The sequence below is a fragment of the Asterias amurensis genome, chromosome 4 (assembly GCF_032118995.1).
Source record: "Asterias amurensis chromosome 4, ASM3211899v1".
NCBI classification, from domain to species: domain Eukaryota; kingdom Metazoa; phylum Echinodermata; class Asteroidea; order Forcipulatida; family Asteriidae; genus Asterias; species Asterias amurensis.
Genome location: NC_092651.1, coordinates 12,517,870 through 12,544,534, shown reverse-complemented (window position 1 = coordinate 12,544,534; position 26,665 = coordinate 12,517,870). Strand labels below are relative to the sequence as shown.

General features: G+C 38.0%; 4 protein-coding genes across 4 annotated transcripts in view; 2 read left to right on the top strand and 2 right to left on the bottom strand.

The window, feature by feature from the left end:
• The window catches only part of LOC139936745 (sushi, von Willebrand factor type A, EGF and pentraxin domain-containing protein 1-like), a 44,559-nt gene extending 40,590 nt beyond the window's left edge, over window positions 1–3,969 (top strand). Inside the window, exons 31-32 of the mRNA XM_071931652.1 lie at window positions 1,147–1,312; window positions 2,692–3,969. Of these exons, the coding sequence (XP_071787753.1) occupies window positions 1,147–1,312; window positions 2,692–2,894 (369 nt within the window). The 3' untranslated portion in view covers window positions 2,895–3,969. The remainder of the gene's footprint in view (window positions 1–1,146; window positions 1,313–2,691) is intronic.
• A 1,645-nt stretch (window positions 3,970–5,614) lies between these two features.
• Window positions 5,615–24,661, top strand: LOC139936644 (uncharacterized). The gene is made up of 5 exons (XM_071931499.1): window positions 5,615–6,051; window positions 9,605–9,654; window positions 17,739–17,904; window positions 19,188–19,313; window positions 21,737–24,661. Exons 1-5 carry the CDS (start codon window positions 6,021–6,023, stop codon window positions 21,799–21,801), a joined length of 438 nt encoding a protein of 145 aa, XP_071787600.1. The 5' UTR covers window positions 5,615–6,020; the 3' UTR covers window positions 21,802–24,661.
• On the bottom strand, window positions 10,624–13,976 carry LOC139936537 (uncharacterized). Its single transcript, XM_071931371.1, has 3 exons — window positions 13,863–13,976; window positions 12,640–12,799; window positions 10,624–11,855 (listed from the first exon to the last, which is right to left on the bottom strand). Exons 1-3 carry the CDS (start codon window positions 13,963–13,965, stop codon window positions 11,348–11,350), a joined length of 771 nt encoding a protein of 256 aa, XP_071787472.1. The 5' UTR covers window positions 13,966–13,976; the 3' UTR covers window positions 10,624–11,347.
• On the bottom strand, window positions 13,986–16,284 carry LOC139935832 (IgGFc-binding protein-like). Its single transcript, XM_071930429.1, has 3 exons — window positions 16,203–16,284; window positions 14,086–15,242; window positions 13,986–13,994 (listed from the first exon to the last, which is right to left on the bottom strand). The coding sequence occupies exons 1-3, from the start codon at window positions 16,282–16,284 to the stop codon at window positions 13,986–13,988; spliced, it is 1,248 nt and encodes a 415-aa protein (XP_071786530.1).
• Window positions 24,662–26,665: the final 2,004 nt, after the last annotated feature.

Here is a 26,665-nt window from a genome sequence, read left to right as displayed (position 1 = left end):
GGTCAACAGGAATTTGCATTTCATATATTTGTCTGTTAATTTCATTGCTTTGTGTATTGAAAATGATCAACTTGGACACTGTGTTTGTGTTTTTTTCTCATGCCAATCTCGACATAATTTTGTCCTGATCTGGCAAGCACTGTATTTATTATTTTATGTCAATGTCATTGCTTACATATATTGAAAGTGATCAATTGTACAGTGTGTTTTTTATGCCAATCTGAAAATTATTTTTTTCCCAGATCTGGCAAACTCATTGTTTAATATTCTTTTATTATCTATTAATTTCATTGCTTACATGTATTGAAAATGATCAATTTGTACAATGTGTTTGTATATTTTGCCAATCTGGAGATCTACTTTTCCCCAGATGTGGCAAACTCATTGTTTATTACTTTTTTTATATTGTGAATAATTGAGTGTTCCCTATCTGTATACCTTCCTGCCATATTCCCCATGTGTTTTTCATCTGAATGAATAATTGCTTATATCTGATGATGCTTTTCTTTCAAATTTGAATTTGACTATTAATATCCACAGAGTCTCTCAAACAATGTAATTCCAACATTGTGTTCGTGTTTTAATTCTGACGGTTTGTCCTTATGGCAACTTTCCTGTTTCACACATTTTGATATTCCCTACATTTTCAGGACTTACATTTGTCAAAACCATTGTTGATCATTTGTATTCTTAGAAATGTAAACCTATTAGCTGCTTATTTTGAATATTATATTGTTATTTTATTGCCATAGGCCACAAGTTTGAAAATAGACAGCTTAGGTTATAAAAGTAATTGAAATGAAACAAATTTGGTTTATTGTAATGTATCCAAGTGTTGACAGACATTTATTAATTGTAGTATCTCCATGCACAAAATAACATAAACATACAAAATAGGAAGTACAACAATATATTTTAATTACTTGTAGGCCTACTTATTTTCTTGTTTATAGAAGAAAAGTATATTTCAGTTTGAAGTAGGCCTAGTATAGTAAAGTTATCTCGGAAAAGTTGAGGTGGCTCTTCTATCTCAGAACCTCCATTTCTTCTCCGAAAAAAAGAAAGAAAAGCAAATATTTATTCTGGCTTATCGTCCAGAAGTTAATAAGATATTTCTGACAATACTTTTTAAACTTGTATCTTTAGATGTGTCACTCTGTGGTGGATCCCAACCGATATTTTGAATGGTGTATGCAGGACGCATGTAGCTGTCACAGCAATGAGCCATGCTACTGTGAAGCCATATCAGCGTACATCCTAGAGTGCCAACGAAACAAAGTGGCTATTAAATGGTCTGAAGACAGTGCTTGTAGTAAGTACTAATTGTTTGTTGTGAAACCCTTTTGCTTTCTTAGCAATATGGTATTGAATGGTTTAAAGGCACCGCAAACTTTTGGTAACATTTTCAAAGACCAGTCTTCTCACTTTGTGTACCCCAACAAATGCATAAAATAACAAACCTGTTAAAATTTGAGCTCAATTGGTCGTCGAAGTTGTGAGATAATAATGAAAGAAAAACATGCTTGTCACACAAAGTTTTGTGCTTGATTTTGAGACCACATAACCTTCTGAAGTCTCGAAATCGAATTCGTGGAAAATTACTTCTTTCTCGAAAAGTATGTCATTTCCGAGGGAGCCGTTTCTCATAATCAACCTCTCCCCATTACTCGTAACCAATAAAGGTTTTATGCTAACAATTATTTTGAGTAATTACCAATAGTGCCCACTGCCTTTAAAGCACTGGACACGTTTGGTAATTTTCAAAGATTAGTATTCTCACTAGGTGTATCCCAACTTTATGCATAAAATATACAAACCTGTGAAAGTTTTGGCTAAATTGGTCATCGAATTTGCATTTGAAAGAAAAACACCCTTGTTGATTTACCTTGTGTGCATTCAGATACTAAATAAAAGGCTTCAGCTGAAGTCTTTTATTATTTGAGTGAGAAATTACCTCTTTCTCAAAAAACTATGTTACACCGGAGGGAGCCGTGACTTACAATGTATTTATACTATCAACTGCAGCTCTCTCATGCTTGTTACCAAGTAAGGTTTTATGCTAACAATTATTTTGAGTAATTACCAATAGTGTCCAGTGCCTTTACCATGTGGCTTTGGAGGATGCAATAACACTAATCACATTACAGCCTAGCATAGTTTTAAACCATGATGATGAATGGTCAAACAGTAAAAAGTCTGCCCGAGCCAATTTGGCTCATCAGGTCGGTGCTAATACCCAGTTTCCTTGGCATTAAATGACTGAATATTTGTATTCCCACTGGACAGGATGCCAGTCCATCGCAGCTTACTACCAAGCTCTCGCCTGTACCAATTTCTACCCCTTGGTGGAGAGAAGCAGTTATGATTAAAGTGCCTTGCTCGAGGACAAAAGTTTTGCGACATGGCGGGGCAAGGAGTCGAACCCACATTCTATAAATTATTGTGACTATTCTATCATTCCATCATGAAAAACAAACGCATAGAAAATTAGGTGCACCTGATCTCCAACTAGCTCTTGTGAATCAACCTTTGCTATAGAAAACATAAAAGTAGCCCATCCCTGTCAAAGATAAAACTCCAGGTCTATTGCTAAACATGAGATGTTAAAGCTTTATGGATGGAAGAATCATATTTATTTGTAATATTAGATTCATATTTTTGCTTTTCGATATTTTCCCTTTCACTGTACAGATATCCGCTGTCCCCAAGGCATGATCTATGACAATTGTGGGCCAGCCTGCCTGGCGACGTGTCTAAACCCAATAGTGGATACTGCAGAGTGCCTGACAACGGCCTGTGTGCCCCAATGCCAGTGTCCAGCAGGCACCGTCTTTCATGAGAACTCTTGTGTCCTTCGAAAATATTGCCCGGTAATCACATCCAATGATGAATGATAAAAAGTGTAAAATGTGTTGCGCCACTTCCAAGCTCTTAAATGGTGCATGAAAATGTCGGGACACAGTAACACCAAGTGAGAATACTGGTCTTTGACAATTTACCAAAGGTATGCAGTACCTTTAAGGGCGTGCAAATCAGACAGTAAAAAGGGTCAACATAAAGGTCATGTCCTGAAATGACATTTTACCAAAGTTATTTTCCCTAAAAGGAAGCAAATTGATGTTCTGCAATATTTTGTCCATCTTGTTGGTGAGAAGAAAATGAGATTTGTAATCAAAATTTAAGATTATAAGCCGTGTGTGGGCATACTGTGATAATTACAAAGAATAAATGAATGGTTAAGATCTTGAAGGACTGCAAGGCTCGTAGCTCAAAAGTCAAGGCCAGAATCAAAATGACAGTTTTACATCAGAGCCATCTTTCTTTGAACACACACTTGAGTACAATTTATCTCATTCATCTTATGGGTAAAGAACCTTTGTTGATACTCCTACAGAACTGACTGAAATTTATCCAAGTCAAAATTTTAATGCTGTTTCATTAGTTGAAAAATACTTGACTCGTCTGTCAATGATTTTACTGGTCGAATGTTAAAATTGCTAGCCTCGGGCCTGCTGTCCACTGTACATGCTATCTCTTAAGTTTTAATTGCAATGCAGAACTCTGTCACACCTTTTTTTTGTGATCAGTTTTTTTCTGCAGGAGCTAGTTATGCTGTTGTTGACTATGTACATATATTTTTTATAAGTATATTTGTATTTTTATAATATTGCAATATAATTGTTTTGTGGGAACAAGATGTAGCTTTGTTCAATTTGTCTTTTGTGTATATTTTACTTGAAGCCTGATGAGAGGGAGTATGCATGCATACATTATAACAAAACCATGGTTTTGTTTTCACATATTGATGCTGATTGCATACAAAGATGATAACTCTTCTTTAAATATGTCTGCTCCTGAGAACCTATTTGTAAAACCCTTTCAAGGTGGCTCCTTAATAAAGCAAAATAGCAAACTTAAAATTATTTGATTTATGCTCAATCCTTATATAAAAGTATAAAAAAAAACTATTGACATTTTTGTATAGTGTTTTGCAGCTGTTTATTCAAGAAACACTAAAGTTTTTGGGGTTTTTTTTAAGACAGATTTTCGGTCATCAGTTTTTTAACTGCTCTTTTAAACTTTAATATAACAAAATGTCATATATATACATATATTTATATATCTTTTAGTGTTAAGGCTATTCATTCAACCAATCACAACTTAATTGGTGTAAATTGGTATTTTTTAAGTCAAATAGTTTGACTGTTTTTTTAAAAAGGTATTACTTAATTTTATTAACTTTTTTGAATAAATCAATAGAATTTTGTGTTATAAAAAGTGCTTTACTTGCAATAAGGGCACCAGATTGGCATAGTGGTTTCTTTTTTCTGCCTTTTGTCTCGATAAACCGATGTTCGATTCCGTTTTCAATCCAGAACCTTTCCTATTGATTGGGTTTACAGTCGGATTAGGTTTTCCCCCAATTAGGGGTTTTCCTCCTACATCTAAAACTGGACATTTCTTGTTGTTGCCTGAGTGTTGGCACTTGGTAGTTATCCTTCCGCTGAGGAACTTGACAGGAGGTCATGAGAGAGTCGTCTAAATTCGCTTTTGTGTTGTAAATTGTGAATGTAATTGCTTTTGAAGATTTGGTATGATTTGGAATCTATGAGAGACTGTTGAAGATTAGTGTTCTTGGGGGGGGGGGTGTGGAAAGATTGTTCGTAGATGGTAGAAGAGATACTGGGTATTTTGAACTGATTGTCAATACCCCTTCCCTCTGTGGTTGGATTCTAAAATTTACCATCCCATTATTGCGCTGCGCGATGTTTAACAAAATCAGTGGCAAAACTAAGTATTTAGGTTCGATGGCGATTGTTATTATTTGTTTGGGGGTTAATTTGTGGGTTCAAATCCCACAAACGTAACTGTAAGATCGTAACACTCTCAAAATACAGAGCTTATCACATAATATAGTAGCTGGTGTCTTTTTGTGGTCCTCCTACATTAGCCAAACTGAGGCTAGCAGGGAATAATAGTCTGGTGCCATTCTTTTTTTAATTATAGGGGACATTCGTAATTGCCTATTATATACTATGGTATATGACAAACATATAATGTACCTGTGTAAAGAAACCAGGGGTGGGTTTCACAAAGAGTTAGGACTAGTCTTATCTTGAGTTAGGATGAGTTAGTATAGTAGTCCTAACTTAGGACTAGCTGTATGTTTTTGATATTTCTTAGTACTAGTCCTAAGTTAGGACTAGTCCTAACTCTTTGTGAAATCGACCCCAGTATTCTTTATCTCCAGTAATCACGTTATGTTGTGTAGATACGTATCTTGTCATCAAAATTGTAGAAAAGTTGCAAAACCTGCTAACTTTTAAATGTTAAAACATTTTGACTCTAGTGTTTAAGTCAAAATTAAAGTATTTCTTTATTGAAATTAAAGTTAACTTGTCAAGCAAAACATATTTGTCACATTATACTGTTTTCGTCATCAGGGAGAAATTTGCCTAAAATATGTTTTGAGTGACCCGAGAGCTGTGACCCTCCCCCCCCTCCCCAATCCGTATCCATTTAGTTAATCAAATGAAAACATTTCAAAGGGTGCCTTACAACTACCATGTGAATATTGTTCGGTCCAACTTATAAATTTCTATCACATTTTGATTGTCAACAGCTTAATTAGCGCATTATTGCACTCTGAATTGTATTTCACTACACCAACTCTGAACGACTATTTGAAATTAGGCTGTGTGAATTTAATTCATCAAATCATAAAACAGCCGTTGTACCGACCGCCATGTTGACTTGACACATGTAATGTGTTTTAAAATGCCGACCGTTGCCCTTTGCGCGGTCACAGTATTGTTTGCATGCTCAAGTAAGACAAAAAGCTATTGTGTGGCTACATAGTGTGACACCTGAGTGCAGTGTGAGCTGTTGTCTTCATAGCTCAGCAGAACAATTAAAGGCGAATTTGGAATTTGACAGCTCTCCATTAACTTGTCTTCGTGTGCAATAGCGGTTTTTAATCAACCACACAGCGGGAGCATACCCAATGCAATAACGACATCATGGTGAACACGATGAACATACACGAAGCCGGTGAGTACAAAATGACAATTTGTGTTTGGTTATTATTTTCCCCAGTGAAGGAATTTTCTATCATACGGGTAGACAGTTGATAAAGTAAATCTCAAGGTTGATTCTGAGTGCTTGTCTGACTGCCTTTCCACACTGAGAAGGCATTAGGCTATAAAAACATTTGTAAAATAATGCTTCAATTTCAACCGAGTTTTTTTTTTTAACTCGCTGTTGTACAAATTTATCTCTAAATTTATTGCACATTTTTTTAAGAGGAGTGCAAGGTTCATTTCAATCTGCTTGTTTTAAATAAACATTCCATGTGGTTTTATGGACGTTTAAGAGAAACGGCAAATAACGGTTTGTGGTTTTAATTGTCGGTTTTTTTGTGCCTTTTGATTATGATACATAATATAATGTGAATATTTTCATGTGGCTATTGATTAAGATAAGAATTAAGTTTTATTTAGGGAACAGTTTATAGCTATATGCATACATAAATTGGGGCTCTGTCTCTTTTTTAATGGCTTTTGTATATTGTACTATGTGTGAGTGTGATAATACAAATGTTAACATTTTCAGTACAGAGCATTAGATACATGTACTGTGTCTCTGTTGTAGGCAAAATTTCTGAGGAAAAGTTTCCGTATGGCGCCACCACTTTTTCATTCGATATGAAATAATATAGTATCTAATTTACCCAAATGAGATATCCCCTTTTGTAAAAATGAGTGAAAAAGTGGTGGCACCATACGGAAAGTTATCCAACTAAAAGATTTACCCAAAAATTTTTGCAAAATGAGGATGATAGCGGCAGACTTGAATGAATTTAGAAGGCTCAATGTAAGTCTGCCTAGTGAGAAGGGCAAACTGAAACATGTCATTTTTCCCAGAAAAATAATGAAATATTTTTAAATTGTCATTCAAAACCTATGTTCATATTTGTAGTCATATAGGCTATAATACATAAATTAAAGTATTAGGACATGACCTTAAAACCTCTTCATGAAGGACTGAGGAATGAAGGCCCAAATTAAAGGAACACGTTGCCTTGGATCGGACGAGTTGGTCTATTAAAAGCGTTTGAAACCGTTTGTCATGAAATGCATACGGTTAGAAAGATGTTTTAAAAGTAGAATATAATGATCCACACTCGAAACTGCACGGTTTTCCTTTTACGTCGCAAACTATCACGGTTGGCCATTTATGGGAGTCAAAATTTTGACTCCCATAAATGGCCGACCGTGTTAGTCGACAGGGTAAAAAGAAAACCACGCAATTTCGAGGCATATTTGTGTAGACCATTGTATTCTACTTTTACAATATCTTTCTAACCATATGCATTTTACAACAAACGGTTACAGAACGATTTTCAACGACCAGCTAGGCTGATCCAAGGCAACGTGTTCCTTTAACAATTTGCTCATCAGCATGGTCCAGCCATACCAATCTTTATCCAAGTCAAATTTCATATCTCTGCAGCTCCGCTTACCACAAGCAAAGAATCAGCGCTTGAGGGGAAGCAGGCAATTCCGTGCTAAAGTCAAGTGTATATCAGGGTTTGGCAGGAATTAATAAATCTACACTAATTTTTGTCAGTATTATTGAATGATCACTTGAATAGGGAAAACTGAGATTTTTGCATTTAAATATTTGTTTGGTATATTGTTTTCGATTTAACCAACCATCTTCCATATATTAACTAAAATTGTTCTGTAACCTCCCACCCCCCCCCCCTTACCCCATTTTTGGGAGATAAGTATTAATACGGGTAATAGTTTTTTTTTTCTTAGCCAATTTCAAAATTTTAACACCAAGCTACATTTTAACATTCGAGCGGTCAGAAGTAAAAAGCTGTAATTAAATTTTCAGTGTCATGCTATAATTGCTTGTAAAATATCTATAACAAATATGCAAAAATATCAGTTTTCGCTGTTCGAAAGATCAATAACACTGAGGAAAACAACAGAGTGTTGATTGAACAAATAATAATCAAATTTGTTGTGATGCTGAATTTCCATGGTCAGTAAACTCCATACTGCGTGATTGCAAATGATATGCAGTCTCGGCGAATATTAGTAAACTAAGATCTTCCTGCATAATTTAATTTAATTTTCCATTAGGCAAAGTTCAAAGCCTCAGAGAGTGTATTTATCATCTCCTTTCTTAAATATTTATATGGGATGAGGTCTGAAGATGAAGTTGATGGCTAATTTAAAGGGGCTTGTGGGATCAGCCATTCTGAGTTCACGTTAAAGAATTTTTTTGGTACTTTTTCAAAATGTCCACAGATTTACATTAAACTTACATGGTTTGAAGATAATGATAGTAGAAAGCTTCCCTTCAAATATTACTTGCTGAGGTGCTGTAGTTTTGAGAAATGAGTAAAACAATCACAACATAATTTTCTTCTCAGTAGATGAAAACTATTTTAGCATGTTAGAATGTATTAACCAGTTAGGGTATTATACCATAACATACCATAACTACTTACCCTAACATACCATAACTGGTTAGCATGTTTTTACATGCTATATATAACTGAGACCAAAAATATTTTTGTGACATCACTTTACTCATGTCTCGAAAACTACAGCACCTCAGTAATTAATATTTTAAGGGAAGCTTTCTACTATCATTATCTTCAAACGGTGTGAGTTAAATGTAAATCTGTGGACATTGTGTTTTGTGTTAGAAAAAAGTTCATAGCCCTTTAAAGGCTGTGGACACTATTGGTAATTGTCAAAGGCTAGCCTTCACAGTTGGTGTATCTCAACATATGCATAAAATAACAAACCTGTGAAAATTTGAGTTCAATCTGAAATGGAACTTGCGAGATATGAACGAAAGAAAAAACATTCTTGTCACATGAAGGTGTGTGGTTGATTTCGAGACCTCAAGTTCTAAATCTGAGGTCTCGAAATCAAATTCGTGGAAAATTACTGATTTCTCGAAAACTATGCCACTTCAGAGGGTGCCATTTTTCACAATGTTTTATACCATCAACCTCTCCCTATTACTCATCACCAAGAAAGGTTTTATGCTAATAATTATTTTGAGTAATTACCACTAGTGTCCACTGCCTTTAAGAAGGAAATGACTTTGTATTTGATTTGATTAAAAGGAAATACATGTTGATAATTAATACACAATAAAACTGACCTATGAAAACATTTCACACCAACAGTTTGGGGTTTAGATAAGATTCCAATGCCTGACCCAGTGATAAGTAATTGTTATTTGTGCCAAGACAATTTATAAAAGGATTTGGTTGGGCAAGGTATTTAAAGAACACCAAATCTTATTTGATTGCTACAATTTAAATTAGCACATATTCATTTGTTTGCATATCTTTATTTAAATATTTGGTTATGTCCAATAAAGCCACACAATTATACAATTCAAATTTCCTTGTAATTTTATACAAATTCTGCATTTATAAACAGTTCTGCTAACACTTCTTGTTAACTACATTGTAGCATATTTTATTAGGCTAGACTCTGCTCGTACACTGCCTAGATCTGAGCACTGATGTCATTTATTTTGTTTCCTTTTATTGGTTGCCTGGTAACAGCCTTCAACGGTGACCACAGACAGTTGACGGTTGCCCTTGACAACGGTCAGGTAAGTGAACAAAAAACCTCTCACACTCAATTCTCTCTTGTTTCTAGAATGGCATCAATTCTTAAAGGTATCATACATTATTGGCTTTAGGATACGCATAAATTATTTATATTGTACATAGCAGTTCAGGTGTATACTATCTGAGTCTTGTATGTATCTTTCTGGTATGAATAGACCTGTACATGAACAGTGTAGTGGCTGCATAGGCTTTGTACCCCCAACCCCTGTCCACCCTCCCATTTGAAATCTGGACTTTCAGATTGCAAATAACCGAAGCAAAATGTAGCATTTCTTTAAAGCCATTATACACTTTCGGCAAAGAAAAAAAAAAAAAAATCACAGATTTACTAATAAATTACAGGGTTTACAGAAGGTTATGGTGAAAGACTTCTCTTGAAATATTATTCCATGAAATGCTTTACTTTTCGAGAAAACATTAAAACAATATCAATTCTCGATAGCGGGAATTGCGGATTTATTTTAAACACATGTCATGACATGGCGAAATGTGCGGAAACCAAGGGTGGGTTTTCCCATTATGTTCTCCCGACTCCGATGACCGATTGAGCCAAAATTTTTTACAGGTTTGTTATTTTATGTTGTGATACACGAAGTGTGGGACTTGAACAATACTGTTTACTGAAAGAGCCGATGGCTTGAATGCAATTATTTTAATAACATAACTAATACTTTGTCCATTTACTGCAGACAAATTTTTGTTTTTTACCACTTACTTGCACTGAGTACAAAAAAATTGCATTGAAAATTATATTGTTTAGGAGAAATGCAAATGGAAACAACAATTTGAATCAGCCCTTTTAATTGGCCAGAATTGCTTCCTAGAAAACAAATTGTGCCCCCCCCCCCCCTCGAGAAATATCCTTCGCAATCACAGACCCAAAATTTCAAGGTATTTTATTACATTGTTCCTCATATTTAAATCATTACAGAGTATAATCATATCAAGAATAAAAATAATACCAGAGTCTCATATTTAGCGCTTGTATCTACAAATAAGGTACTCGGGGCCCTTGAACAAAGCGATTCATAGTTTGTTAATATCATATTCTATTCAATTCAATTTAATAAATCTAGCCCAGAGGACGATTTCACAAAGATAGTCCTAACTTGGGACTATTCCTGGGACTGTTAAGGAGTTTTTAAAAACTAAAGGCTGGTTCTAACTTGGCTGAACTCAAGATAGGACTAGTCTTAACCCCGCTGGAAAAGCGCTGAGAATTTTACTCGTCTTAAAGTGCTGAATCTGCAAGGAAAGGTGGTTCCCTGGGTCTGTTGTGTTGACTATCCATACATCTTGCTGGAACTCATTGCTGAGGGTTACCGCATTGTAGGTTTCTTCCCGAAGACGTTCAGAATCTTTAAGATTACTCAGCGGTTTCTCATTGACCAGGAGAGAGGATTCCTCAGCACAGCGTTATACCAGGGTGTATTCTTTGACTTCACTGCCTGCTGTTGTCAGTTGTGGTGGTGGCAGCAAATGCGCTGTCTGTGAACTGCTCTGTCGGCACAGTGAGAACACTGGCAATGTCTAGGAGTTTTTAAAAACTAAAGGCTAGTCCTAACTCGGCTGAACTCAAGATAGGACTTGTCTTAACCCTTTGTGAAATCCATCCAAGTAGGGGGATACCTTCCCCCTAGGGATCTACTCCCTAGCCTTGGTTGTTATTGGATTTCACTTTCCTGCTTTATAGTAGATATGCTGCACCTCATCGCCCAGGCTAAGCGTACTGTATCTGTTAGAGTTTTCAGTCTGATGACCACCCTGGTCCTCAAGCATCTTGCCTCTTGCAGATGTGCAGTATGAATGCTCAATGGGGGTGTCATTTCCAATTGACTCGTAGATGAGGAGCTCTGATGGAGTACCTCCTACACATCCCTCATTTGGTGTAACGGGTTCACCTCCATGTCGTACCCCACTGGGGTGTGGTGTCTCCTGTTCACCTCCACGTCCCACTATGTGGCTTGGTGTCATGGGTTCACCTCCTCCACGTCCCCCTCTGAGGTTTGGTGTCCAGGGTTCACCGCCTCCACATCCCCCACTGAGGCTTGGTGTCCAGGGTTCACCTCCTCCACGTCCCCCTCTGAGTTTTGGTGTCTTGGGTTCACGCACCAACCGAGGAGAGACTGAGAATCTAACTGCTCTCTCTTGAACCCTGAAGTTACGCCTTTGCCGTTTACGGCTGCATGATAAAACACATCGAAACAAAACAAGATTGTAAACAAAACAAGCTATTAGTCCTCGAATAGACCGTTCCATTAAGCTCCGCCCCATTGCATATTGACCAATCACAACCCATTGCACAACCAAAAGTCTGACACTATAAGGTCCGACATGTGTACGTGTATGCTTGGTGCGCGCGGCAGAGTTGTGCAGAATGGCATTGGAGAGGCTCACGTGTTCTTGCTCACACGTGCGCCGTGGGCGGAGCCTAATGGATCGTTGTATTAACCCATGGCGCCCACAGCAGTTGCTGTTTTGCCCTGTGCTTTTGCTGCTGGTGACCTCTTCAAAGTTGCAATACAAACTTACATATTCTCAATAGAAAGTGCCCCTTAGCAGAGAAAAACTGCTCTGCCTTTCAAGATTTGACACGTTTCAAAATTTGACACTTTAAAGCACAGCTCTTAATGAATTTTTCTATTTTGATTTGAAAGAAAGTCAATTAATGACTTCACTGAATATTAGATATGTTTTGAGGTGATTTTTGAAATTGGAACAAGTATCTGCGTTTCTGAGTTGAAGTGGGACGCTATTCCAAATAAATCATTATATATGTGAGGTGTAACACAACCACCTTTTGAAATGAAATTTTCAGATGTCAGTCTTATCACATTAAATGTTACGGATTCAAACAATCGATAAATTTCGAAAACCAAAGAACATGTACATGATACAGTACTTTGCTTTTAAGGAAAAAAACAACAGACTATGAAATGAATATTTTGAAGCAATTGAACACCTACCGATTACAGGCTTTTACATGGCACATCAAAAAAGGGATTAAAACAACGACCAGGGTGCCACACACTCCTAGTAAGCAGATTTCAAAGGCAGTTAGCATTTGAACACCTGAACGTGTGTCAGGAGCAACAGTCGATCTGAAAATATCTCCGGAAGTAGGCTCTGAAGATTTGAGAGAGAAGAACAAGAAATGTTTGTCATTGATATGGGATTTGAGGCATTGAATGGTGGGATATCAGTATATATTTGGTTTGCGGTAACACCATGTGTGTGTCTACTTGCTGGTAGATATTGTTCTTTTGAGAAATTGTCTAGCTTTATATTCTTCTACCGCAGAGTAATTTTTCAGAATTCGGGAGAATCTCAAAAGAACTGTAATGCTTTTCAGGGCGATAGGTAGAAATATGCTGGGACTGCTACTTTTGCTTTAGTGGATCGAGGGGACTTCTCGTTATAAACTTCACTTCCGTGGAGTGAGTTCTTAATTGGTCTTTTTGTTTCAACTAGCTTGTGCTCTAGTCATCATCAGATGAGTAATTGATGATGCACTTTTGAATGTCGTCTGTGAGAGTAGTTTCCCAATGGTGGAGTGGTTTTGTTATGTTTCCATTCATTTCTTTCAGCAACTCTATACAAACTAAATGCATAGAAACAGTGTTTTAGCCACAATGGGCGGTGCCGGGTGAGCCTGCCCAGAACTAACAAGTTTCGCCCGGCACTCTGAGCAACAGCACACATTTCTTCAAGATTGCACTTCTCTGTAACGATGGCCCCATATCTAAACATATAGGTGGACTTAAATTGTCAAAGACCAGTCTTCCCACTTGTTGTATCTCAAAATATGCATAAAATAACAAACCTGTGAAAATTTGAGCTCAATCGGTCCTCGAAGTTGCAAGATAATGATCAAAGAAAGAAGAAAAAAAACCTTGTCACACAAAGTTATGTGCTTTTTCGAGACCTCAAATTCTAAATCTGAGGTCTCAAAATCAAATTCGTGGAAAATTGCTTCTTTCTTGAAAACTACGTCGCTTCAGAGGGAGCTGTTTCTCACAAAGTACTATCAACCTCTCCCCATTACTCGTCACCAAGTAAGGTTTTATGCTAATAATTATTTTGAGTAATTACCAATAGTATCCACTGCCTTTAATTGGATCTAAAGAGCCCACCACCAAACTTGGTCTAGCGGCAACACTGCATGGAAAAGTTTTTTAAGTGCATTTACCATGTTTGTGTTGCTGTGAGGTTTGATGTGCACCTGAGGATGAAGCTGGTGTTGATGCTTCAAGGGAGGATTGCCCAGCTTTGTCTTCGTCTCTGGAGGTCATGGAGCTTTGCCGGTTGAGCATCATTCCCGCTGGAAAAGCGCTGAGAATTTTACTGGTCTTAAAATGCTGAATCTGCAAGGAAAGGTGGTTCCCTGGGTCTGTTGTGTTGACTATCCATACATCTTGCTGGAACTCATTCCCAAGGGTTACCGCACAGTAGGTTTCTTCCCGAAGACGTTCAGAATCTTTAAGATTTCTCAGCGGTTCCTCATTGACCAGGAGAGAGGATTCCTCAGCACAGCGATATACCAGGATGTATTCTTTGACTTCACTGCCTGCTGTTGTGGTGGTGGCAGCAGTTGCGCTGTCTGTGAACTGCTCTGTCGGCACAGTGAGAACACTGGCACTCGACTTTCCACCTGCAATATATTGGACTACCATGACTGCCCTGTCTGCCGTTAACATGACAATCTTGCTCGTTTTCAATTTGTAGTCGTACCAGATTGGGTCATAGACAGTGACACGTGTGACGTGATTGTCTGTGAATGTCAGAGTTGTGTTGGGGAAAGGCGCAAGGATTCTCCAGACATCGACAGTGTTAACAAGGCCAGGGCGACCGTCCATGTTGGCAAGAACGAAAGAGCGCCCCCAGGTTGAAACGGGGGGCAACTGCTCCACCAAATAAGAGCAGTAACGGAAAACTAGCAGGGTATCAGAGCAGTCATTGCCGGCTACCAATGCCACCGCTCGCGACGCTGTCACCTTTGACCCAGTGAGATCACTGGAACTCTCTATCTGGGCCGACTCCTTCCAGCGGAGTTCAAACTCAATTGTCTCTCCAGCCTGGTAGAGTGTATTAAAGGTAGCGGCTGTTCGGAGCTCCACAGACACACGCGTGTTATCTTGTGTTGCTGTAATAATGAACTTGGACAGGTGTTCTTGATGATGTCCGAACTCATTCAAAGTTTCTCCTGTATCATACGTCACAACGTAATATTCTTTGTCGAGAGCGTCCACCGGAATAGCCAGAAATCCATCGGCGTAGGTACCTGCGACGGTGTCAACAACGCAGGTGACGCTGACATCTTTACTGGCGTAGACTACAACCGCCCCGTCAAAGAACCCAGCTCCCCTCGCTACTGCCTCGGATGTCAGCCTAAAGGATGCCACCTCACCGTAGCTGATTGTCTGTTGGTAGGAGCGTTCGAAAGCTGGCTGGTCCACGCTGATCTCGGTCACTCCATGTGATTCGCTCGTCACTTCGATGACCGGTATTGAATTTGAGCTCCCGGGGATTGCAAAGATGAATTCACGCCCTTTGCTATCCAATGGAGGCCCTATGTATAAAAAAAAAGTATAGGAATATTATTTTTGGTTTTACCCATACACTGATGTGTGTTAGCACTGTATACTCAGTACTTTCCTGATTCATGTATCAAAATATCACAGGCATCGTACTCGGCTGGGATTCGAACCTACGACCCTTGCAATTCTAGAGCATTGTCTTACCAACTAGACTACCGAGATTGTCCGGTAGCTAGAGGCAATTCGACTCCTATGTGTTGGCAGCGGGTACCGCAACGATATAATAGATGTTAAATTTGCATCGAAGATAAAGATTACTAATTTTGGTTTTACCAATACACCGATTGAAAACCATAAGAATATAACAGCAGTTATATTTGCTACTTATAAAAAAAAAATTAAAAAACAGTTGGATTAAAGCCATTACACACTTTCGGTAAACAGTATTGTCCAAGTCCCACACTTCGTGTATCACATCTTATATATAAAATAACAAACCTGTGAAAATTTAGGCTCAATCGGTCATCGGAGTCGGGAGAAAATAACAGGAAAACCCACTCAAGTCTTCAGCAGATAAAGCCCTTATTGTTTGAGTGAGAAATTACCTCTTCCTCAAAAATGATGTTAACTTCAGAGGGAGCCGTTTCTTTATACTATCAACAGCTCTCCATTGCTCGGTACCAACAATTATTTTGTGTGTAAGTGTAGACCTCACCCTGAGGTGGTGGCCTCCAGACCCTGCAATGTTAGGTGGTCTCTCTCTCATAAAAAAAAAAACCAAAATTATAAAGTGCGGTGAGTGACAGCTCCTCGTAAAGTTAAATGTATCTGACTCAACAAATTGTTTAGTTGAATGTAACTTTGACAAAGTTAATTTCATATTTTCAAATTGTGAAATCTTACTTTCTATAGAGTTGTCACTGTTTGCACTCTTCTAAGTTTAATTTAAGTTTTACTTTGAGTGTTTAGTAAAGAACTAATTAGTAACGAACCTTCTGCAAATCCTTCTGTGCTGACCAATTTGAGATGAAATTGCAGAACTAGAAAGACAAAAAACACTGGTCTGAGGTCCATGCTGCTTGCTCTCTTGTTGGAAATATCGAACAAATAAAATCCAACCAAAATTTGCGTTCCTTTTTGTAACCAGGAATCAAGATTCTGAAAAACAAAACTCAGCTGACAGCTAAATTTATTCATTCTTTCTGTTTCGGTTATTTTTAATTCAGATTTTTTTTGATTCAGATTGTTGTTTTATCCCTTAGAATATCTTTCACAATCATCTTTACAGAAGTCAGAACCAAGATTTTAGATTCCGAAACAGAACTGTTTTCCCCCCTCAATTTTTTTTTTAATAAGCTCCAATATTTTGTCACAATTTCATCTGCACCAAAAGTACCTAAAAAAGGAAGTGTGTCAATCTTTCTGTTTCGGGTTATTTAAGTTCAGTTTTTCTGATAAAGGTTTTTTTTTCCCACCACATTTTCATATTGGCAGTAGAGCATAGATTCCGAAACAGAAACATTTTTCCCCCTCAACAATTTTTGGATAAGTTCCAATTTTGTCACAATTTTATTTGTGCCATCGTCATCACTTTGTTTTATTTTTTTTAAATCGTCGCCACAATTATGGTATCCTAATTGCATGTTGGTCACAGGTGCTTTTAAAAGTTGTTTTTCAATTTCAAGTCCCTGTATTATCTCGATGGGAAATTCATTTTGGCATTAACATCAAATTTACAAAAATTACACAAACTTGTGGGTCCCTTGGATTTGTACCAGAAAGATATATTTGTAAAAACAAGTAATACAAATATCAGTAGCTATAGTATTACTAGTAGTAATGCTATTATTTTTTGTGTAGAGTAGTTATGTTAATATTTTTAGAAAGATATAGAGTATAAAGTAATACAAATATTAGTAGAAATAATAGTAGTAATATTATTATTACTAATTGAGAATATAAGTGATGTAAAAGGCAGTGGACACTACTGGTAATTTTCAAAGACTGCTCTTCACAGTTGGTGTATCTCAACATGTGCATATACCATTACAAAGCTGTGAAAATTTGAGCTCAATCGGTCGTCGAAGTTGCAAGATGGTAAAATAAAAAACACCCTTGTCATACAAAGTTGTTTGCTTTCAGATATTTGATTTTTTGACCTCAAACTCTAAATCTGAGGCCTCAAAATCAAATTCGTGCAAAATTACTTCTTTCTCGAAAACTGCATTACTTCAGCCGTTTCTCACAATGTTTTATACCATCAACCTCTTCCCATTACTCGTAATCAAGTAAGGTTTTATGTTAATAATTATTTTGAGTAGTTACCAATAGTGTCCACTGCCTTTAATGTTTAAGAGTTCTTGGATTACTTACCTTAGAAAAAGTGTGTCCGGTGTTAGCTTTTTGAACTGCGTCTCTTTGAATCGCTTTGAGCATCTACATCTATTTAGGAGTCTATTTAGCGCTATAAAATATGTATTCTAATTATTGTTTTTAATGAACCCAATGGTTTCCGTAATTTTTTTCAGAACCCATGCGACAAAGACAGCACTGGTACATCCTCACTTCACAAGGCAGCTGCCAATGGGCACTTGGAGTGTCTGCAGCTGTTATCACAGCGTGGTGGCGAGCTGACGCTACCGGACATCACTGGCTGCACACCGCTGCATTCTGCCGCCAGAAATGGCCACCTAAGTAAGAACATCTATTAAATCATATTAATTTTGTTTTTTTTACTCATACACCTGTGTGTTAGCAACGTTAACTCAGTACTTTCCCGAGTCCTGTGAAAAAAAATATCACAGGCATATTACTCGCACGGGATTCGAACCCACGACCCTTGGTGTTCTAGAGTGGTGTCTTACCAACTAGACCACCGAGATTGCCCAGTAGCTAGAGGCTATTAAGTCGTTACATTACTTGCTGCTCAAACATATGATTCGAACTGCCTCTCACTACTGGGCAATCTCGGTGGTCTAGTTGGTATGACACAGCTTTAGAATTGCAAAGGTAACGGGTTCGAACCCCACACGAGATATATGCCTGCAATTTATTTTTTCACAGGACTCGGGAAAGTACTAAGTATACAGTGCTAACACACATCAGTCAGTCGGTGTACATTATATGGGTAAAACCCAAAATGAATTAAGTTAGAACAGTTATTCTAAATAACTTGGCAGTCGTTTTTATGTTGGCCAATCCTCTAATTAAATCTGATCTACATCGGTGTTATGTGCTAATTTGTGTTTTTCATATTACTGTCAAGTTTCAATTCAAAATATACAATTTGGCAGATGACCTTATTTATGTAAGTTTTTAGTTTAACCGTGCATGCTCATTAACATTTCCAAATCATCTTTCTTGCTTAAAGACTCTGGACACTATTGGTAATTGTCAAAGATCAGTCTTCTCACTTGCTGTATCTCAACATATGCATAAAATAACAAACCTGTGAATATTTAAGCTCAATCGGTCATCGAAGTTGCGAGATAATAATGAAAGAAAAAACACCCTTCTCACACAAAATTGTGTGCGTTTAGATGGTTGATTTTGAGACCTCACGTTCTAAATCTGAGGTCTCGAAATCAAATTCGTGGAAAATTACTTCTTTCTCGAAAACTACATTACTTCAGACGGAGTCGATTCTCACAATGTTTTACACTATCAACAGCTCCCCATTTCTCGTTTCCAAGTAAGGTTTTATGCTAATAATTGTTTTGAGTAATTACCAATAGTGTCCAATCGCTTTAAAGGATTGTTGATTGTTTGATTTTTGTCAACACAATGCTGATAAATAAAAGCAACATTTTCAAGAAGATACAATAAAAGTCACATGTGAAAGTTTCAGCTGATTCTAATATCTCCTTCTTGAGAAAACAAGAAAACAAAACAGTACTTTTCGCAAGAACGACATATTATCATGGAATGAATAATTTCAGTTTCTACACCTCTCTCTGTTTTGTGTTTTTTTCGTCTAGAAACTATCAAGTGGCTTGTTGATGCAGGCATAGACATTCACATTGAGTCCCGTAAAGGCAAAACAGCAAGGGATGTGGCAAAGCAACAGGGAAACTTTGAAGTCGCCAAATTCCTCAAAGAAGCTGGTAAGACTTTGAATCTTTTAATAGATTTTATAAGAATCCCAACCGAGTAATATGCCTGTGATTTTTTTTCACAGAGCTCGGATAAGTACTGAGTGTACAGTGCTAACACACATCAGTGTATATGGGGAAAAAAAAAAAATGAATATACTTTGAATCTTGTTCAAAAAAACCAGTGGGTATAGTTAACCCATTGATTTTTCCCCCCGTACCTGTCAATTTATGAACCATCTTTCACTTGCTTTCACACTGCACAAAATCTCTGGGAAATTCCTGGGAACATTTATTTGACTTTTTTAATGTTACATTGCTCCCTTTGCAAAGCCATTTCCTGTGACAGTAGCCCTTTTCACACTACTTTATTCCCTGGGGTTGCTACCGGGGAACAATGGCCAGGCCTTTTCACACTATGATCTCTTCACCCCTGGTCTACCCTGGTCTACCCCAGGGCACAATTTCATGGAGCTGCTAAGCACAAAATTTGCTTAGCATGAAATTCCTTCCTTAATAAAAACAGGATTACCAACCAATTTGCATGTTGCTTGTTACTTGTATTCAGCTGTTGTTCGCTTATCCTGAAAATCATGTGGACATTTGGTTGGTAATCCTGTTTTTTATCAAGGCAACATTTCATCCTGAGCAAATTTGTGTGCTTAGCAGCTCTATGAAATTGGGTCCTGGTCTGGCCCAAGCCAAAAGGCAAACCCCAGAGAATGGCCACGCCTATTCCTGAAAATCAACTGACCACACCTTATCCTGAAAATCACGCGAACATTTGGTTGGTAATCCTGTTTTTATCGAGGCAATATTTCATGCTAAGCAAATTTTTGTGCTTAGCAGCTCTATGAAACTGGGCCCTGGTCTGCCCCAAGCCAAAAGGCAAACCCCAGGGAACGGCCACACCTTAGGGGTTAGTGGTGAAACCCTAAGGTATTCTTAAAACATGCAACCAGAGAGCCCCTGTGGAATAGGGACACAGTGTGAAAATGCAGGGTTACAGTGGGAAAAAACAATTCCAATGCCCACAAGGGTAAAAGTAATCCACAGGGATGAGGGACACTGGGTGCAAATCAGGGAGATAATTATTTAGAATTAAATTCAACGTAATGAAACAAAGTTAAGCAAATCAAATCAGGAACTTATCAGAAATAGTGAAATGTAGCATTGAAAGTGATGAAAACAACCGAAACTGTAATAATCTATAAAGAGAGTAAGTACAGGTATTATGTATCAATAGGACCTAATACGGTTATTTGAAACCTCGCGTATATTTGATGAGGAAAACAAAACAAACACAGTGTTTAGTTCTGACAGGAAGTGCCTGGTTAGGACCTTGAGGAATCTCAAATCTCATAACATCACCAAGTAATCTATGCCTCTCACTGCCCACAAAGTACACAAACCTGCTAAGCACAGGAAAATTTTGCTTAGCAAAAACAAGTTACCAGTCATCATTCCATAAAAGTCGCATTGTTGCGACTGGTGGCCCGCTAATTGTTTTGCTGAGCAAATAAATTGGTTAAGCAGTATTTTCTGCTAAACTGCTTTGTAAAATTGGCCCCAGTTCACAATTTTATATGGAGGCGTAGAGCAGAAAATATTGCTTTACAATTATCTGATGAGCAGGAATGAGCAGGGCCCAATTTCATAAACCATAAAAATACAGAATAAATTGCTTTGCTAGGCAAAAACTGGTGGGGAACCAGTCCGACAATGTCAAACTTTATGTCGGTCTTAGTGGCTAACCTGTTTCTGTTAAGCAGTACTTTCCTGTGCTTAGCAAGTTTTTGTGTGCTAGGTCTTAAGAAATTGGCCAGGGGTGGATTTCACAAAAGGTAGTCCTAGCTTAGGACTAGTCCTAGGCAATGCTAAGAGATAGGACCAGTCCTAAGTTAGGATGAGTTACTGGTCCTAACTTAGGACCAGTCCTTTCTCTTAGCATTGCTTAGGACTAGTCCTAAGCTAGGACTACCTTTGTGAAATCCACCCCAGGGATACTAGTCACAAATTGAACATGTGACAGTTTACTTTGTAACCTCATTCTGGTGAGTGTAATTGTGTTCTGCTTAGCTACTTTTTGTGCTTATATGTAGCTTTATAAAATTGAATCAATTAAATTCACTTTTCTTCCAGTTTTACCTTCTGTATTTTCAGGGACATATAAAAGTAAAATTTTAACAAACTTTTGACAAATCAGTTTAACCTGGGAGGACAGTAATACTAAAACAGAATATGAAACTTTCCTTCATCAATTGTTAAATTCAGAAAACTTTGGGCAACCTCTGAAACTGTTTATTTTAGTAAAAAATAAAATGCGAATTTGAATAGATTTAAAGAGACTTGCAGATAAGCATACTTTGTGAAGTTTTTAAAAGAGTGTTGTCTAGCAAATTATAATTTTCCATTTTCCTTTTTTCTGTTTCCAGGTCGTGAGAAGTTTGACTGGGAGATGGGAGATAAATATGGGAAACTCAACTATGTGACTCATTGACTGAGTCAATCCCCTTCATGGGTCACTGGGCAAGTCACCTTAATAGTTTAACACCATGAGTAAGGCCTAATCACCTGTTGAGACTGACTGAGTTGGTTTACCTAAGTGACACTCACTTGTAGTATTGTACTATTCACTGAATCAGGGGTCGATTTCTCAATGAGTTAGGACCCGTCTTATATCAAGTTAGGAAGAGTAACTCTACCTAACTTAGGACACGTTCTAGGGTTGGTTTAACTCCATGAGTTAGGCCTAATAACCTATTGAGACTGACTGAGTTTATAACACCCACTTGTAGTATATACTTCCCACTCAATCAGTCACCTAGCTTCTAATTGTGACTCACTGAGTCAATTATGATTACCTAATGAATTTAGCCACTCATGTGATTCCTTGAGTTGCTCCTTGAGGTGTGACTCACTTTGCCCCCTTGTTAAAGTTATTCACTTGAGTTGCGACTCATTGAGTCTGTCACATATGTGTGTCAGACTCATTGAGGCTGTCACATAGGTGTGGCTCACTTAGCCAGGACTGTTAAAGTTATTTACTTGAGGTGACTCATTGAGTCTGGCACATAGGTGTGACAGACTCATTGAGGCTGTCATATAGGTGTGACTCACTTAACCAGGACTGTTAAAGTTATTCCTTTGAATTATGACTCATTGAGTGTGTCACATAGGTGTGAGAGACTCAATGAGACTGTCACATAGGTGTGACTCACTTAGCCAGGACTGTTAAATTTATTCCTTAAAGTTGTGACTTATTGAGTCTGTCACATAGGTGTGACAGACTCATTGAGGCTGTCACATAGGTGTGACTCACTTAACCAGGACTGTTAAAGTTATTCCTTAGAGTTGTGACTTATTGAGTCTGTCACATAGGTATGATAGACTCATTGAGGCTGTCACATAGTCGTGACGCACTAAGCCAGCACTGGTAAAGTTATTTCTTTGAGTTGTGACTTATTGAGTCTGTCACATAGGTATGATAGACTCATTGAGGCTGTCACATAGGTGTGGCGCACTTGGCCAGCACTGGTAAAGTTACTTCTTTGAATTGTGACTTATTGAGTCTGTCACATAGGTATGAAAGACTCATTGAGACTGTCACATAGGTGTGGCGCACTTGGCCAGCACTGGTAAAGTTACTTCTTTGAGTTGTGACTTATTGAGTCTGTCACATAGGTATGATAGACTCATTGAGGTTGTCACTCACTTTCCAATCCCTGTTTAAGTTATTCTTTTCAGTTGTGACTCATTGGGTCTTTCACATATGTGTCACTCACCTAGCCACCCCTGTTCAAGTAACTCATAATATCAGAGCCAATGGTTTACATGACTAAGTCAGTCATCATTTACCCACGTTTCTCCCTTGAGTTGTGCCTCACATGAGCCTGTCACATGAGCCTGTCACCTAGGTGTGACTTACAAAGTCAGCCCTGTTGAAGTGATGAACAGAGTCAGCTGGTTTACATGACTTAGTCGACAGTCGTCATTTAACCATGTTACTCCTTTAAATTGTGGCTCACATTGAGACTGCTTGTGACTCACTTAGCCAGCCCTGTTGAAGTCACCCACAGAGTCAATGGTTTACATGACTGAGTCAGTCATCAGTTATACCATGTTACTCCCTGGTATTGTGTCTCACTTTAAATCTGTCACCTAGGTGTGACTCACTTAGCCAGCCCTATTAAAGTGACTCACTAGTCAATGGTGTACATGACTGAGTCAATCACCGTGACCAGTTACCCATGTTACTCCCTGGAGTTGTGGCTCACAGTCAGCACTAGGTGTGACTCACTTAGCCAGCTCTGTTAAAGTGACTAACATAGTCAATGGTTTAAACGACAATAGTCAGTCATCAGTTACCCATCTTACTCCTTTGAGTTGTGACTCACATTGATTCTGTAACCTAGGTGTGACTCACTTAGTCAGTCATGTTGAAGTGACTAACAGAGTCAATGATTTACACGACTTAGTCAGTCATCAGTTACCCATGTTACTCCTTTGAGTTGTGACTCATTGAGTTTGTTACCTAGGTGTGACGCACTTAGCCAGCCCCTTTCACGTTACGCACAGAGTCAACTGGTTTACATGACTTAGTGAGTCAGCCATTTTACTCTTCACGCCTGTGAGACACACTGAGTACTAAGCACTGAAAATCTCCCAAAAATCTTCACACATTATTTGTATAATAGGGCATAAAAATGTGCAATAACTACTAATCTATTAATTAGACCAAATAAGCAATAATGTTATAATGCTGTTTGTAGTGATTTTACATAAACACCTGAAACTTCATTTTCTGAATCTGTTTTGTTGTGGATTTTGTTTGGTATTACCACCAATGTATGATAGGAAAATCTATTTACTTTTTCCAGTCTGTTGAAGTTGGACAGTGCAATACTTTCTTCTAAAGCCTGCTATGGACCAAACCACTGTAGATATGTAATTTGGAAGTATAATAAATGTGTTGCATATAGAGAGATCAGAGTATTTTTTTGGTTGTGGCAGTTTGATTGAAGTTGTCAACAGAGGGCGTTGTTATGATTCCCTGGCAATCGCGACTGGATTGCCCACACACAGTAGGCCTACAAGGTATACGTCATTGATCACATTATAATTTGTCGTCTATTAATTGTAGGACATTAAGGACACTGTTGGTAATTACTCAAAATAATGGTAAGCAAAAACACCTACTTGGTAACGATCAATGGAGAGCTGTCGATAGTGTAAAACTTTGTGAGAAATGGCTCCCTCTGTGAAAGAGGTAATTTCTCAGTCTGAAGCCTTTTATTAGGTATCTCAAAGTACACAAATTTGTGCAACAAGGTTTTTTTGTTGTTTTGTTCATTATTCTCTTGCAACCTCTATGACCAAATGAATTCAGATTTTTGTTATTTTATGGATATAGGCCTATGTTGATAGAATACTGGTCTTTGACAATTATTAAAGGTGTAGTGCCTTTAATGTTGAGGACCTCGTGCAAGAAAGAGTAGTTGCTTTTCTTACTGTTTACCGTAGGAATTGGCGCTTACGGAAGCAGGGAATTTCGCGCTTATAGGTCAAGCTATTTTACGGGTTAGCAGATAATTTTGCTCGGGTGCGTGCGTCTTCACGGTAGTAGGCATTCTTTGCTTACGCAGCTATGTGTAGAAATTCGGCGCTTGCCGTGTAAGAGGAGTGGTGATCGGAAGTGCCTTATTCGGCGATATGCAGTGAGCACTGCTAAATACTAGCGGCACAGGATGCATGTGTTGCTCAGAGAATGTGTTTGTGCTCTTTAAGGCTATGTATCTGGGCCGTAAATCATGGAGGAAGGTAATGTTTCCTGCCTACATGTTCCGCTTGCTCCACTTTCGCCAGCGCCATGAAGCATAGGGAAAACGTGACTGGTTTAAATGTCACCAACTGTGTATATATTACTCGCTGATAACGTCATTCTGACTTGCATTGAGAGCAAGCAAATAATGAGGGAGACGTTCGGGACGAGCTTAGGACGAGCATATAGGTTGGGATTCATTTTTGTTAACTCGACACCATGTAGATCTACCAATAATTGTAACCCTTCTTATCAGTGCAACCAATGCGATGCTGTAAGGGAAAAGCTTTTTGAACGAATTTTTTTGTGAAATTAGGCCTGATTTGGGGAAGAGCGGTACACCCACCCCACCCAACCGAGCAAATATTCGCCTTAAAGATAAATGCATGCAATTAGGGTCCATGGGCGGATTTCTCAAAGTCTTATCTACTCGTCCTAACTTGGGACACATGTTAAGTTTTCATCCCTAGATAGTCCTATACGGACCAGTTTAAGCCCTATATCTATTACCATGCAATTATGATCCAGAGTGGATTTCACGAAGAGTTTAAGACTAATCTTATCTCGAGTAAGGACGAGTTACTCGTCCTAATTTGGGACTAGCTTTAAGTTTTTAATCGTCCCTAATCTGTCCTATGACTAGTAAAAACACACATGGTGTTACCGCAAACCACATATATATTAACATAGACAGGCTTCTCAATATTTTTCTTATAGCAAGGGAAGTGGTTTCATCAAAAGGTCTTTCAACTAAGGACTATGTCATAACACAGGCATAAACCCCAACAGAAGTAATGTGTTGTTTACAAAGAAGTACCCGACTCGGGTGTTGAAGTATTAATCAACGTTTATTAAATAATATTTGTATTGTATTGTCGATGACATGTTGTCAATTAATGACTTTGTGTTCAGTCAATCACCCTTATAAAACGCTCTCACATTGGTATGCGCCGAGTGTTTTATTGATAAGTACATCATATTTGGTAAATTTATCATAGTGCGAGATACGACATCCTGGATTGACAGATAATTCATGATCACTCCGTATGCTAATTAAAGCATTGACATTTATTTTTGGATTGATTCATAGAGCATTATATTGTCATTTAACCGTTTTCTTCACCCATTGGGGATGTTTTTGAGCGCAGCCAACTCTTAGTAGACCTGTTCGTTGCTAAATTATAGACGACGTCAAAATTTCGCATTCGCAGGAAGTATGAACCGGGTGGATTTATAAAGAGTTAAGACTAGCCTTTTTTCAAGTTAGTACGAGTTACTCGTCCTCACATAGGACTACCCCTAAGTTTTCATTATCTCCCTTGACTAGTCCTAAGTTCTTTGTGAAAACGACCGCTGGATGTAACAGTGCTATATCATTACCCATTTCACCAATGCATCAACGTGCCCCCCCCCCCCCCCCCAAAAAAAACAAAAAAAAAAAACAACAACAACAACAACAACAACAACAACAAAACAACAACAAAATACACCATGATTTATAGAAAAATCATCACATCATCAGCGAATCTTTGCCGCTTGCCGC